Raw genomic sequence first — 16,518 nt, 5'->3', positions numbered from 1 at the left:
TGCTGTTCCGCCCACATAAAGTAAATGGAAGGGATTTCAACCTTCAGTGAAAGATTGCTTCAAATCTTCCCTATTTGGGGGGAATGGCACAGCAAGCGAGACACCCAGCCAGCCCTTCCCGCCAATTACCTGTTACCCAACACACGGGAGGAAACTGGCTCTACACGGAGGTTGTAAAACCTCGCAAAGGTGTTAGGTGTCGCCCAGCCCGCAGCTCGACAAACGTCTGCCAGAGAGGCGCCGTGCGCCAACGCATAGGAGGAGGCCACACTCCGTGTGGCGTGGGCCCTCACCCCCAGGGGGCACGGCTCGCCTTGGGAATGGTAAGCCAAGGCGATGGCGTCCACTATCCAGTGGGCCAACCTCTGCTTAGAGACAGCCTTCCCCTTCTGCTGACCTCCAAAGCAGACCAGGAGCTGCTCAGAGCTTCTGAAGCTCTGGGTGCGGTCCACGTATATGCGAAGCGCTCTTACGGGACACAGCAACGACAAGGCTGGATCTGCCTCCTCCAGGGGCAGCGCTTGCAGGTTCACCACCTGGTCTCGGAAGGGAGTGGTGGGAACCTTGGGCACGTATCCAGGCCGGGGTCTCAGGACAACGTGAGAGTAGGCCGACCCGAACACAAGGCACTCTTCACTTACCGAAAATGCTTGGAGGTCCCCGACCCTCTTGATGGAAGTGAGCGCGATCAGGAGCGCTGTCTTGAGAGACAGGAACTTCAGCTCAACCGAATCCAGCGGCTCAAAGGGACCCCTCTGAAGTCCCGCCAGGACAATAGAGAGGTCCCAGGAGGGAATCAGGGGTGTCCTAGGAGGATGTAACCTTCTGGCACCCCTCTGGAACCTAACGATCAGGTCATGCCTCCCCAGGGACCGGCCGTCCACTGCATCGTGATGTGCTGCAATGGCAGCCACATACACCTTCAGGGTGGAGGGTGACAGCCCACGCTCCAGCCTACCTTGCAGGAAAGAAAGCACGACTCTGACCGGGCATCTCCGGGGGTCTTCTCGGTGAGAAGAACACCAATTCGTGAACAGACTCCACTTCAGAGCATAGGCCTGCCTCGTAGAAGGGGCTCTAGCCTGAGTGATAGTGTCTACCACCGCTGGGGGCAGATCACTTAGGTCTGCCGCGTCCCGTCTAGAAGCCACACGTGGAGGTTCCAGAGATCTGGACGCGGGTGCCAAATGGTGCCAAGCCCCTGAGAGAGAAGGTCTCTCCTCAGGGGGATGCGCCAGGGAGGGGCTGTCACGAGGAGCATGAGTTCCGAAAACCAGGTCCGGGTGGGCCAGTAAGGCGCAACCAACAGGACCTGTTCCTCGTCCTCCCTGACCTTGCACAGTGTCTGTGCGAGCAGGCTCACTGGGGGAAACGCATACTTGCGTAAAGCCCGAGGCCAGCTGTGTGCCAGTGCATCTGTGCCCAGGGGGGCCTGGGACAGGGAATAGTACAGCTGGCAGTGGGAGGACTCGTGGGAAGCAAACAGGTCTACCTGGGCTTCCCCGAATCGACTCCAGATCAGCTGGACCGTCTGGGGATGGAGTCGCCATTCCCCGGGGAAAATGAGCTGTCGTGAGAGCGCGTCGGCTGCACGATTGAGCTCCCCCGGGATGTGGACAGCGCGCAGCGACTTGAGCCACGTCTGACTCCAGAGGAGGAGATGACGGGCGAGTTGAGACATGCGACGTGATCGTAACCCGCCTTGTCGGTTGATGTACGAAACAGGGCATTGGAGGCATCTGTTGTGACAACAACGTGCCGGGACACTTGTTCTAAGGGCACGCCGGCCCGTAGAAAGGCAAGGTCCGACCAAGGACTGAATAGGCGGCGACACATCAGTGTGATGGTGACACGATGTGTACCGCGGCGCCATGCCCATCTCGGGACCCGGAAGTGTAACCAGTGCTGAAGTGGTCTCATATGAAGCAACCCGAGCGGCGTGACTGCGGCTGCGGATGCCATATGCCCCAGGAGCCTCTGAAAGTGTTTCAGCGGTACCACTGTCCTGCCTCTGAAGGAACTCAGGCAGTTCAGCACTGAGTGGGCACGCTCGCTGGTGAGACGTGCCGTCATACTCACCGAGTCTAACTCCATACCGAGATAAGAGATTCTCTGCACAGGGGAGAGCTTGCTCTTCTCTCGGTTGACCTGAAGCCCCAACTGACTGAGGTGCCGAAGCACGAAGTCCCTGTGATCGCACAACTCTTCTCGGGACCGGGCCATAATGAGCCAGTCGTCGAGATAGTTGAGGATCCTGATGCCCACTTCCCAAAGTGGGGCAAGGGCGCCCTCCGCGACCTTCGTGAAGACACGGGGGGACAGGGAGAGCCCGAAGGGGAGGACCTTGTACTGCCATGCCTGACCCTCGAAAGCAAAGCGCAGGAACGGTCTGTGACGAGGGAGGATAGAGACATGAAAGTATGCGTCTTTCAGGTCGATCGCTGCAAACCAGTCCTGGGGCTGGACGCATTTGATAATGCGTTTCTGCGTCAACATCCTGAACGGGAGCTTGTGTAGGGCCCGATTCAAGACTCACAGATCCAGGATAGGTCGAAGGCCACCGCTCTTCTTGGGCACGATGAAGTAAGGGCTGTAAAACCCCGTCCTCATCTCGGCTGGAGGGACCGGCTCGATTGCATCCTTCGCCAGGAGGACAGCAATCTCCTCGCGCAAGACAGGGGCGTCCTGGACTGCCACCGAAGTCTCGAGCACGCCATTGAACTTGGGGGGTCGCCGGGCGAATTGAATCGCATAGCCGAGTCGAACCGTCCGGATGAGCCAGCGTGACGGGTTGGGCAGCGCAAGCCACGCTCCCAGATACCGTACAAGTGGCACCAAAGGGACAGTCGACATACCCGCAGTGGTGCAGCGATGGGGAGTCGTGCCGGAAGGCCCAGAAGGCACTGCGTCCTGGGTCATCGCAACCACACTCCTCGTGTTCCCAGAGGAACTGGCCAGAGACGTGTGGAGAGGCGTTGCGTCTCCGAACCGCGACCTCTTGGCCGCTGGCGAAGGGGGGCGTCGTGGGTGAGAGTGAGGAAGCTGTGCGTCGCTCATTGTCAAGCCACGAGCCTTGCAACTCGGAGGAAGGAGAATTTGCTCTTTTATTGAAAATGTGGGTACCACCGGCCGTCCGGCCAGTGGCGGAACAGAACAAAACAGAAACTGAAGATTCTCCGCCCGGCCCTCCTCCGGGGGAAGGAGTGGCGCTGTCTTCGCCATCTCCTGAAGAGCAGTTCTCCGCATCTCCGAGTTGCCCGTGTCAGGGCCGCTTGGTCGACTTCTTGGAGGACTTCGCAGCCGGGAGTGACACGGGGGGCGCCGCTCTCCTGCGCGGGGCTCGACGCGCCGGCCTCGAAGAACTCTCAGCACGGGGCGGAGCTGGCGTAGAGGACGCAGGGGGGCGCCCACGGCGACGAGCAGGCTGAGGCGCTACCCGCGACGGAACGGTGGCAGCCGGAGAGACACGTCGGGGCAGGATGTGCTGGATGGCCTCAGTCTGCTTCTGTACCGCCGAGAACTGCTGGGCAAAGTCCTCGACAGTGTCGCCGAACAGGCCTGCCTGGGAGATGGGGGCGTCGAGAAAGCGCGCTTTGTCCATGTCCCTCATCTCAGCCCAACGTGCCGGGACACTTGTTCTAAGGGCACGCCGGCCCGTAGAAAGGCAAGGTCCGACCAAGGACTGAATAGGCGGCGACACATCAGTGTGATGGTGACACGATGTGTACCGCGGCGCCATGCCCATCTCGGGACCCGGAAGTGTAACCAGTGCTGAAGTGGTCTCATATGAAGCAACCCGAGCGGCGTGACTGCGGCTGCGGATGCCATATGCCCCAGGAGCCTCTGAAAGTGTTTCAGCGGTACCACTGTCCTGCCTCTGAAGGAACTCAGGCAGTTCAGCACTGAGTGGGCACGCTCGCTGGTGAGACGTGCCGTCATACTCACCGAGTCTAACTCCATACCGAGATAAGAGATTCTCTGCACAGGGGAGAGCTTGCTCTTCTCTCGGTTGACCTGAAGCCCCAACTGACTGAGGTGCCGAAGCACGAAGTCCCTGTGATCGCACAACTCTTCTCGGGACCGGGCCATAATGAGCCAGTCGTCGAGATAGTTGAGGATCCTGATGCCCACTTCCCAAAGTGGGGCAAGGGCGCCCTCCGCGACCTTCGTGAAGACACGGGGGGACAGGGAGAGCCCGAAGGGGAGGACCTTGTACTGCCATGCCTGACCCTCGAAAGCAAAGCGCAGGAACGGTCTGTGACGAGGGAGGATAGAGACATGAAAGTATGCGTCTTTCAGGTCGATCGCTGCAAACCAGTCCTGGGGCTGGACGCATTTGATAATGCGTTTCTGCGTCAACATCCTGAACGGGAGCTTGTGTAGGGCCCGATTCAAGACTCACAGATCCAGGATAGGTCGAAGGCCACCGCTCTTCTTGGGCACGATGAAGTAAGGGCTGTAAAACCCCGTCCTCATCTCGGCTGGAGGGACCGGCTCGATTGCATCCTTCGCCAGGAGGACAGCAATCTCCTCGCGCAAGACAGGGGCGTCCTGGACTGCCACCGAAGTCTCGAGCACGCCATTGAACTTGGGGGGTCGCCGGGCGAATTGAATCGCATAGCCGAGTCGAACCGTCCGGATGAGCCAGCGTGACGGGTTGGGCAGCGCAAGCCACGCTCCCAGATACCGTACAAGTGGCACCAAAGGGACAGTCGACATACCCGCAGTGGTGCAGCGATGGGGAGTCGTGCCGGAAGGCCCAGAAGGCACTGCGTCCTGGGTCATCGCAACCACACTCCTCGTGTTCCCAGAGGAACTGGCCAGAGACGTGTGGAGAGGCGTTGCGTCTCCGAACCGCGACCTCTTGGCCGCTGGCGAAGGGGGGCGTCGTGGGTGAGAGTGAGGAAGCTGTGCGTCGCTCATTGTCAAGCCACGAGCCTTGCAACTCGGAGGAAGGAGAATTTGCTCTTTTATTGAAAATGTGGGTACCACCGGCCGTCCGGCCAGTGGCGGAACAGAACAAAACAGAAACTGAAGATTCTCCGCCCGGCCCTCCTCCGGGGGAAGGAGTGGCGCTGTCTTCGCCATCTCCTGAAGAGCAGTTCTCCGCATCTCCGAGTTGCCCGTGTCAGGGCCGCTTGGTCGACTTCTTGGAGGACTTCGCAGCCGGGAGTGACACGGGGGGCGCCGCTCTCCTGCGCGGGGCTCGACGCGCCGGCCTCGAAGAACTCTCAGCACGGGGCGGAGCTGGCGTAGAGGACGCAGGGCGGCGCCCACGGCGACGAGCAGGCTGAGGCGCTACCCGCGACGGAACGGTGGCAGCCGGAGAGACACGTCGGGGCAGGATGTGCTGGATGGCCTCAGTCTGCTTCTGTACCGCCGAGAACTGCTGGGCAAAGTCCTCGACAGTGTCGCCGAACAGGCCTGCCTGGGAGATGGGGGCGTCGAGAAAGCGCGCTTTGTCCATGTCCCTCATCTCAGCCAGGTTCAGCCAGAGATGCCGCTCCTGGACCACCAACGTGGACATCGCCTTCCCGAGGGACCGCGCCGTGACCTTCGTTGCCCGTAAGGCGAAGTCAGTCGCCGTGCGCAGCTCCTGCATCAACCCCGGGTCGGTACCACCCTCGTGCATGGCTTTGAGTGCCTTGGCTTGGTGTACCTGCAGGATAGCCATGGCATGCAGGGCAGAGGCAGCTTGGCCCGCAGCACTGTAAGCCTTGGCAGCGAGTGCGGCCGTCAGCTTACAGGCCTTGGACGGGAGGCGCGGACGATTCCTCCAAGTGGCGGCGTTTTGTGGGCACAAGTGCACCGCAACCGCCCTCTCCACCTGGGGAAACTCTACGTACCCCCTGGCTGCCCCGCCATCAAGGGTGGTGAGGATGGAAGAGGGAGAAGAGCGGCTTCTGGCCGTGAAAGGGGCCGTCCACGACTTTGTCACCTCTTCATGCACCTCCGGGAAGAAAGGCACCGGAGCAGAACGAGGTTGTGAGCCGCGTCCCGCGCCGAGAAACCAATCATCCAGCCGTGAGGGCTCGGGACTGGGCGGTGTAGTCACCTCCAGTCCGATACTCACGGCTGCCCGGGCAAGCATGGCCGACAACTCCAAGTCCGATTCGGCAGCAGCGACAACACCCGAGGGGGGCAGCCCCGCCGAACCTTCATCCTCAGAGGTCGATAACCCATCCCCCGATGCAGCAATCGACATCTGCTCTTCGGGCGGCACACCGAAAGACACGCTGGGACCGCTGTGAGACGGCCCAGCAGAATCAATCGGCAGCTGCACGGGACAGTCGCTGCGTGAGGAGTGAGAGGTCCGTGGGGCGTGGCCCGGCGGAGAAGCTCTCACTGTGATCCTCAGATCTCCCAGAGCGCCAGCCGGCGGCCCTCTGCTCGAGCAAGAGAAACCGGGACGGGTGGCGACAGAGGGGTCTGCTGCACTCCCCTTGAGGAGTGAGAGACGCGATCGCAGCGCTGCCATGTTCATACGCCCACAGTAGACGCATGAATCATCCACGAGCGCAGCCTCAGCGTGTTGGACGCCCAGACACTGCAGACAATGCTTGTGACCGTCAACCGAAGACAGGAAACGACCGCATCCAGAAGGACACGGACGAAACGGCATCTTGAAAAAGACGCGAATTGTCCGTGATTTGCTCTTTTAGAACTGTCTCTTTTAGCCGAAGCGCCCAGGGGAATCGCCGTCTCGCAGGGACACCGCTGTAATGCGCCGTCACACCGACCAGGAACAGTTCAGCAAAAACAAAGATGAATGGCTTTGTAGTGATCTTCTTCATCGACTACTCGGCTCCGAAGCAAAAATCTAATGAGTGGATGCACCTGTCGCCCTATTTATACCCGCTGGCACGGGGAGTGGCTCAGGTGTGTTAATCCACTTGCCAATTTCATTGGCGTTTTCTCTTAAAATCAGAGATGATTGGCCTCCCAAGTGAGACCCCATTTGTCGGTCGACATAACTCGTAGTGACCGACAGATAGGGAACCATGAATATTTGAATATGCTGTTAAATTATAGAAATATTAACTTAAAATCTCTGTATTTATATTTTTTTGAACCCTTCTGTTAAATGATGACTTACTATTTTTGAATGCTTTTCTTGAATCATTTTTTTTTTTTTTTGGTGAGACACCAGTTGAGAAACACCATGTTAAAATATATTTGAGAATTGTGCCAGAAGCAGGGGTACCTTGGCGAGTCGGGGGTGCTTTAGGGCTGTTCACTGTACTGCTCTGAGACAAAGCTTCCATAATCCACTGAAGAGAAGATGTGCAGTACTCTATCTGAATACAGGGGAGCATTCATCTATCAACAACAGCTAGATATAGTTGATATGCAGCATATTACAGATATCACATCATGTGTCCTTACATCAGATTTTAGTCCTAGCAGTCTGCGTTCAACATTGTCCACTCTGAAACACACATCACATTAACATTCTGCTTTAATCTGAAAAAAAAAAATTGTGATCACATTTTGATTTGATTTATCTGACTCGGATTGGTAGTTTATACTTTTCTTTTAGCAAGTAAAAGGCCTTTTTTATAATTGTATAAATATCCGCTTTCATGCAACATTTATTACATTTTATTAAAAGTTATCAAACATGACACATCAGGTTCATTTCTCAGTCATGATTGCATAATGTAGCTTTAAATGTTTAGAAATGTTATGTTAGTCTGTTGTCCTGTTATGAAGATTTCAATGATTACATTACAAGCTATGAGAAATTGAAATGACTTTTGGCCATATAATATTACCATCTGCACCAAACAGTTTTTTTTCTTTCTCTTTGGGCCTTCGAATTAAATAGCGGTGCTTTTTAAATTTGACAATGAGCTTGATATTGATTTATCTGGATTTCTCAAATATTATACCCCGCATAAAACACACACACACACACATACACACACACACACACACATATATATATATATATATATATATATATATATATATATATATATATGCTACCAGAATTTCATCACCACATCAACTTTCTTACTAGAGAGCAGAGCACACTGGATTACATATATACAAAGTTAAACCTGTTAGCCAGTGAGTTTCTACTTCAGTGTGTTACAAATATAACTGTGGTGTTTTGGAAAGAAGACCCTTTGGGCTTTACTAGAAAAAGTAATGGGTTGAAAGTCAGATGTCTCATGGGTTTCTATTTCAAATCTGAATAAAATATCATGAAAAATGAGGCTCCTGCAAATATTTTTATGGGACTATGTCTATACCCTCCACCCCCCAAATATACAAAAATATATTTCCCAGTAGTATTGAAGGCTTCTACAAACTATTTAGTCATTCAGGCCCAATCCCAATTCTACCCCTTAGCCCTTCCCCTTTCCCCAACCCCTCCGTTTCGCAAGTTCACGTGAAGGGGTAGGGGGGTCTCGATTCTCTTTTGGTTGGAGGAGAAGGGGTAAGGGGAAGGGCCACACTTCAAACGAAGGGGTATGAATTATCTCGGCAACATGTCTTTTACAGCAAACCAAAAGACATTTAAATGTAAGCTTTTTTGGCATAAATAAAGATTTTAACGAAAAGTAATCATTTGTTTTATGTTACATTCAATTGTGAGTTCATATTAATGGTCATGTTACTCAAAGAAATGTTTGCAAAAAATCGCTAATATTTGCTAATGTCATATCATTAAAGACTGCATGATAGTGCCACAGCATATGTCTGATCAGGGTGATAACTGCCATAGACATTGATGGGGGCTAATCCCCCCGATTATTAGAAATCGCTAAACCCTTTTCTCAAATATTGCCTATTCGAGAGAAAAAGAGAAATAGAAGTTGCGTGTATTTGCGTCTGTGCGTTTATCTTTTTAGAGTGAGTTTATGATTGTTTCTTCTCGTTGCTGGAAAATATAATGTAGCGATTCAGTATTTAAAATGTATTCAATAAAAGTCATATAAAATAGAATTGGGATTGGGCCTAAACATACTGTACCATTGCATAGTTTTTTTTCAATTATGAAACATTAGACAGAAACTTAGACATCATATAAGTGATTTATTTGAGCACTACAAAAATAAATTACAATAAGAATAATTTGAGTAAGAAAAATAAGAATAATAATTAAAATAAAAATAAATATGCAGTTTCTTAGTGTGAGTTATTCCATAACGGACACAAACAGTTATGTCGCTGAAGAACTGAAACGTAAACAAAAGAATTATGATCCATATTACAACGTTATTGCTTTGTTGGACCAAACGTGCTCCATGAGATGTCGTTCAGTGGACCCTTACCTTTCTAACTAAACCGGGATTTACAGCTGTGAATGTGTTTATGACTCGTTATTACAATGAATCTGATATGTACTGCATTTCTATTATTCATGTTTTTATTTGTACTGCTTACACAAATTTAGCAAATACGGTCTTTATAAGGTTTCCATTGAAAAACAGCGATCTGTCGTCGATGTTTGAGGCTTAGATCTTTGTAATGATATATAGTTTGTCAAGATTAAATTTGTCCCGTTTCATTTAATCTATTCATAAACACTGGCATGTGCGAGTTTAGGGGCTTTGAGGACACCCGCGTCGGGGTGCTGGCTTACAGGTTCAAGGGAGCTTATAAAGTAGGGGTTTTGCGATATACCGGTATTGACAATAACCGTGATAGTAAAAGCAACAATTATCGATAATGTGTTCATTTAGTGTGTGATGATATATTGGTATTCGGGATAACTGCAATATTTAAAATGAACAGTTCTCTTATGATAACACCATGTGTAAATATTCCAGCAACAGTATCTGGTTGATCTCCCAGGTGGCAGTATTGTGCCTTAACAATGACACTTGTCAAACAAGAAGACCTCGCAGCTACTCCGAGTAAGGAGTCTTCATCAGAGTAAGGTGACATTATTTTATTAGTCATAGAATGGGAAACGTTAAATCAACCTGTTTTCTGTGTTCATATATTGAAGGGTGATTATTTTTATAATTACCACATTTTCTTTACTCGTCTTATTTCTGTATTTGCAATCAATATGGCCTGTGTGTAGTAACACTTTATTTCTTTGTTCAAATCTAGTTGCATGAGTCAAACTGATCTTGAAAAACTGCAAACACATTGCTACATTAAACTGTAAAATCTTAAGTTGGTTGCAGTGCCATGCACTTAAAGGTCCTATGACATGAAAATTCCACTTTCTGAGGTTTTTTAAGATTAAATAGCCTGTATATGGTCCCCAAGTTTCTAGAAATTTGAATCGGTGTAAATTGAGATTTTTCTATCTTTCTCATGCCTTTGAGATTGGAAGCTCAAACAGGGTGATCTTGAATCTCCTCGTTGTGACGTTACAACGAGAATTGTTACCTCCCATTTCTCTGCTTTGCCCGCCCAAATATTTACATATAATTCAGTCGCAATGTCAGCACAGGCGTTACAAACAGACTTTTATGATATGGGTTCGACAGCACCAGCACAAACAGTGAGTAACAGTTTTCATTAATGCCTGATCTGTGATCAGTGATTTCTGATTGGTAGCTAATCATTCAAGTTCACACAGACTTTCTTTCTAAATCGTTTAATACTGTTTATGCATCAGTGAATCAAGCCAGTGACTAAACGATCAACTTCACGTTGTTTCTCTTAGTAGCATGAAACAAACCTGTTTTTTAAATTGTGATTTAACTACAGAGAGCGATCAAAGAGCGCTCGCTTTTTTCCGGAGCTGTTACACATCGCGAGTATATGTGCACACTTGCCCAAACCGCCGTTACAATGAATGACGCTGTTATGCTGCACAACGGAGCTCTTACTGTATTCATGTGTTTGCTGTTAGCTGTGGTGAAAGCATTTTGTGAGAGAAAACATGTTGCAATAATGATGAGATCACTGCATCCACGCGATAAACCGACTCTGTCTACTCACTGCTCATCACTGCAGCCTTTCATGTGATCGAAAAAAATAATTATATAATCAACACTTCCACGATTCGTTAATCTCGACAGCTGTAATAGTAAAAAATAAATAAATAAAAATGTTTATTTCCACATGGGGTTCCACGTGAATGCATTTCGTATGCAAAGATGTCGGCCAATCACAACAGTTGTGGTTTACTTGGAGTCTCACAGCAGACACGCCCCTTCAAACAGAGCATTCAAGCCAGAGGGCTAATATCAGGATCTAAAAATGCTTTTTATTTCTAAATTTTACATTTAAAAATCATACTAACAATACAAGTACACCTAAGGAAACATTAAAAAGCACTTAAAGAAAAGGAAATAATCCATGTCATGGGACCTTTAAAGGAATAGTTTGACCAAAAATGTAAAAAATGCATCCAAAACCAATGCAACCAGTTCTTGACTCGAGAAAGCATCAATCTTTCATTCCTTATCTGTCTTGTCTCGGTGTACTGTTTGAAAATTAATATTGGTTTGTTTTAACTCAGAGGGAGTGTCAGTCACATTAAAAAAGGTTAACAGCTTGGTCATTTGTGGACTAATGTTTATAGGAGAAGCGAACCGTTTCAAACGATTCAGTTCGATTTGATGAACTGATTCAAGAAGTTCCGGTTACATCGAGTCATTCGTTTGTGAAGAGGATATTACTACACTGCAGTGAACGTGCTCACAACAGACCCGGAAGAGAAGACATTGCTGAATAAAGTCATAGGTTTTGCTATTTTTGGACCAAAATGTATTTTCGATGCTTCAAAAAATTCTAACTGACCCTCTGATGTCACATGGACTACTTTGATGATGTTTTTATTACCTTTCTAGACATGGACAGTATACCGTACATACATTTTCAATGGATGAACAGAAAGCTCTCTGACTAAGGAGCTGTTCACAAATTGTGTCTTTTGCGCGCAAGTTCGTTATTTCCAATGTAGGCGTGCGGCATGCGTGCTCATAATGGAAGCGAGGCGGTCGCGGCGCGCACGCGGTGCGACGCGCTAATTTTTTTCAGGCGCGTCCGCATCGCATCGAGTTAGAAACATCTCAACTTTTCAGAATACCGCAAATGCACCGCGGGTCATGTGACAAAAACTAACCAATCAGCTTCATCCGTTTCCGTAACAACGTTGAAAACTCAGCCAAGATGAAGGAACAGCTGTTCATAGCTGTATATGGATCGCCTTTTTTAAATAAATTTAGTAGCAGAGCTACTGCAAGTGATTTTTTGTGCTGCAAATCCATTTATCCTTTGCTGAAATTTCCACGTCTTCACGGAGAGAGCATGTCATGGTTGCTTAGCAAAGGCAGGCGCCTCACGAGTGCTTCTGCCCGAGCGCTTTGGAAAGAAGAAAAAGCGGCGCGTTTTCCAAAGCCTTTTAAGGCAGGATATATGTGAACGGCCCCTAAATCTAAAATATCTTAAACTGTGTCTTGAAGATGAACGGAGGTCCTACGGGTTTGGAATGACATGAGGGTGAGTCATTAATGACATCATTTTAATATTTGCGTGAATTAACCCTTTAAAGCTGCAGTAGGTAACTTTTGTAAAAATATATTTTTACATATTTGTTAAACCTGTCATTATGTCCTGACAGTAGAATATGAGACAGATAATCTGTGAAAAAAAATCAAGATCCTCTGGCTCCTCCCAGTGTTCCTATTGCCATTTGCAGTTACGGACCGCTCCCGGTAAGAAAACAACCAATCAGAGCTGCGGTCCGTAACTTTGTTTGTGTTCAAAATGTAGAAAAATGTATATAATAAGCGAGTACACCATGAATCCATTTTCCAAACCGTGTTTTTAGCTTGTCCTGAATCACTAGGGTGCACCTATAATAAGTGTTTATATTCAGACTATTTTAGATTGCTTCGGGGGTACCGCGGCGGAGTAACCCAGTACCTTTGTGATTCTTCATAGACATAAACAGAGAGAAGTAGTTCCGGCTACAATGTTCTTCCGCAAGACGCAAGCAGTTCTGTTTATTAACCGCTAGAGCGGTATCCTTCTGGAGCATCAATGAATGTTTGAAGCTTCTTAAATAGTTTTGTTTGAGTGCCTCATTTGTCCTCAGTGTGAAAAGATGTATCTCAAAATCATACAGCCACTGCTGGAAAGGGTTCAAATATGCGAAGATGCTGGAAAACTGAAGAAATCTGTAGGACTTTAAAGATTTTTCTGAAGAACAAACAAGGGACTCATGCACAATCATCACAAAATAGAAAGACAGTCGTGGATCATCCAGGTAACAGCACAACTCAAACTTTTTAATTGGGCTATTTTATTAATTTCATAAATTTTTTATTAATTTATTAAATAAAAAATAATATGCATTTAGTATGATCTCTCTTATTTATTTATTTTATTATTCACATTTTCACAGATTCTGCGAGGGGTGCCCAAACTTTCGAGGTCCTCTGTACCAGATTTGTCGTAATAGCGAGTCATAAACACATCCACAGCAGTACATCCCGGTTTAGTTAGAAAGGTAAGGGTCCACTGAACAACATTCAATAGAGCACGTTTAGTCCAACGAAGCAATAACATTTTAATATGGATCATAATTCCTTTATTAACGTTTCAGTTCTTCCGTTATGGAATAACTCACTCTCAGAAAACTGCATCTTGGTAGTAAAAAAAAAACAAAATGGTTTTGTAGCATAAAGTGTCACAAACAGAATGAGATGATCCACAAAAAAAAGTCAAACATAGGTGGAAGATTGTTTATTTTAATTCTGGCACTTTCTCGTGATAGCTTGTGACGTGCGCTGTGACACACCTTTTTTTTTTTCAAAATTTTAATATATGTGTGAGTGTGTTTTACTGTGCAATTACTGTGTAAACACAGGTATCAATGTGAATGCCATCTATATTAATAGAGTGTAATTATTGTCTTTATGGCGCATTTGTATGATTACCATCTCTTTAATTGGCGATCAGCACATGATAATTGACTATATGAGTAGAAATCAGTGTAAATGATGTATTTCTATACATAGTATCAGAAAAATGGTAAAAGGGATTAAACATTTTCATGGTATCTTCTTTGAAATAGAATAACTTTCAACCCATTACTTTTTCTAGATTGCTCCAGGACTGATTTCATGTATTTTTATATCAATTAAAAGAAATTCAGTGTGGTACAATTTTTTTCAAGGCACTTCAGTGTCCATAACTTTTAATCTTTTTGAGCATTATCAACTCAAGGTTCTTCTTTACAAAAACATCAAAATTATGTGTATAACACACTGAAGTAAGGAACTGTTGCAATTTTAAGTTAGAGTCATAAAATATGGGTGCTGGCTAACAATTGTTAAAAATGTTAAAAACGTCATATTTACTTTGTCATTATAGTGTATGGAGTGTACATTGATTTTGAAAAAAAGTAATTTAAAGCAGTTAGGAAAAAAAATTGAAGGGGTTTGAATACTTTCGCCAGGCACCGCGTTCAACGCAAATCCCGCCCTGCAGCTGATTATAAGGCCGGTGACACACTGGCTGCGTGGTGTTTTTTGCTGCGTGTCAGTTGCGTGACGCGTTTCTGCTGCGTGACAGTTGCGTGATGGCTGCTTCATGTTTTCTGTGTCTTTACACACCAAAATCATTGCCATTAGCGCGCTGCTCCTTTTGTAGGTGACATAGAGGGAGACCGCTGACACACCAGGATCTTGTCTTCACGGCAACACTATCTATACTTCATGTTGAGCATAAATATAAAGCATACTGAGACTTCCGCCACTTAATATGTTCGTTTGGAAACACGAAAATGTACTTCTGTGCACAAAATATTGCATTCGTTAATTTGGCACACACGTGCACCGTACTGAAAGCCCTGTACTGAAACGGTCCGGTACGAATACACATACCGTTACACCCCTAATATATATATATATATATATATATATATATATATATATATATATATATATATATATATATATATATATATATATATATATATATGACCCCTGACCACAAAACCAGTCTTTTTTTGAAATTGAGATTTATACATCATCTGAAATCTGATTAAATAAGCTTTCCATTGATGTAAGGTTTATTAGGGTAGGACAATATTTGGCTGAAAATCTGGTATCTGAGGGTGCAAAAAAAGGGTTACGGTTAGAGTTAGGAAAATCCTCTTTAAAGTTATCCAAATGAATTGATATAAAATATCTTCATGGAACATGAACATGAGAGCAGGTCATGGTTGCTTAGCAATGACAGACGCCTCATGAGCACAACTGCCCGATCTCTTTGGAAAGAAGGAGAAAGCGACGTGAGGGGATCCCCAGTATTGCAGCACAGCGACACACAAGCCATGACACAAAGTTACGGAAACTAAACAACCGAAAGCAATGTATGTCTTCCTTAGATGTAATGTTAGTTTGGTACTTTAGTGTTGGGTAAAATCCTATTATAATCTCCTTTATGGTAGAGAATGCTGCTTACTAGGCTACAGGTAACAGCCTTTATACAGTCTATGGTAAAGGCAAAGATGTTGAAATAAACATTCACACAATCAGCTTTTCCACATGCCCGATAATCAAAACTTCTGCTTAGCGCTTGCTCCATTTATGCAGATCAGTTTTTGTAACTGTATGACTTAATCCACCTGTTGTTTTGGTCTTCATCAGAAGTCGCTTTTTAACCACTGAATATGAAGAAGCGAATTTGAAAAGTGAAATAAAATGGACCGAAATTTCAATATCATACATTGTATTTTTAAACCAATTGAATATTTTGGAAGTGTATTCTGGAACGTGAATATGAATTATAGATTTTTTAATTATGAAAAGTTGTGTGAAATATTTTTTATTGAAATATTCACAGTTTAAACGAACTTGAATTGAAACGATGTTGAATGTCAGGACCTAAAAATCCAAGCCTTGGAAATATAAGGCATTAAAATGTAAGTACAGTTAATGCAATGCATTATTTTTCAGTTAGTGCTATTCAGCATGCTTTTTTGTTTCAAAGACATATGTCATTACTTTACTTCCATAAGATTTGTGGGACGCACATCCAGGGCACGAACCTCCCATTCCACCACATCCATCACATGAGATCTGGTGATTGTGGGGGCTATTTTAGTACAGTGAACTCATTGTCATGTCTATTAACCAATTTGAAATGATTCGAGCTTTGTGACATGGTGCATTATCCTGGTGGAAGTAGCCATCAGAGGATGGGTACATGGTGGTCATAAAGGGATGGACATGGTCAGAAAAAATGCTCAGGTAGGCCATGGAATTTAAACAATGCCCAATTGGTACTAAGGGGCCTAAAATGTGCCAAGAAAACATCCCCCATACCATTACACCACCACCAGCAGCTTGCACAGTGGTAACAAGGCATGATGGATCCATGTTCTCATTCTGTTTACGCCAAATTCTGACTCTACAATCTGAATGTCTCAACAGACATCCAGACTCATCAGACCAGGCAACATTTTTCCAGTCTTCAACTGTCCAATTTTGGTGAGCTCGTGTAAATTTTAGCCTCTTTATCCTATTTGTAGTTAATATGAGTGGTACCCGTTGTTTTTTTTTTTTGCTGTTGTAGCACATCCGCCTC

At 46.5% G+C, this 16,518-nt stretch overlaps 1 protein-coding gene across 5 annotated transcripts in view; it reads right to left on the bottom strand.

The window, feature by feature from the left end:
• Nucleotides 1–16,518, bottom strand: part of LOC113111986 (transient receptor potential cation channel subfamily M member 4-like) — a 106,300-nt gene that overhangs the window by 2,578 nt on the left and 87,204 nt on the right. For all 5 annotated transcript variants that reach the window (XM_026277305.1, XM_026277303.1, XM_026277301.1 and 2 more), the window contains 2 exons: nt 7,387–7,429; nt 7,205–7,298 (listed from right to left, as the gene is read on the bottom strand). In XM_026277305.1, the coding sequence (XP_026133090.1) occupies nt 7,205–7,298; nt 7,387–7,429 (137 nt within the window). The remainder of the gene's footprint in view (nt 1–7,204; nt 7,299–7,386; nt 7,430–16,518) is intronic.

The sequence above is a fragment of the Carassius auratus genome, chromosome 12 (assembly GCF_003368295.1).
Source record: "Carassius auratus strain Wakin chromosome 12, ASM336829v1, whole genome shotgun sequence".
Lineage (NCBI taxonomy): Eukaryota > Metazoa > Chordata > Actinopteri > Cypriniformes > Cyprinidae > Carassius > Carassius auratus.
Note: the sequence above shows the minus strand (reverse complement) of the source record. Positions and strands in the feature narration are given on the sequence as shown.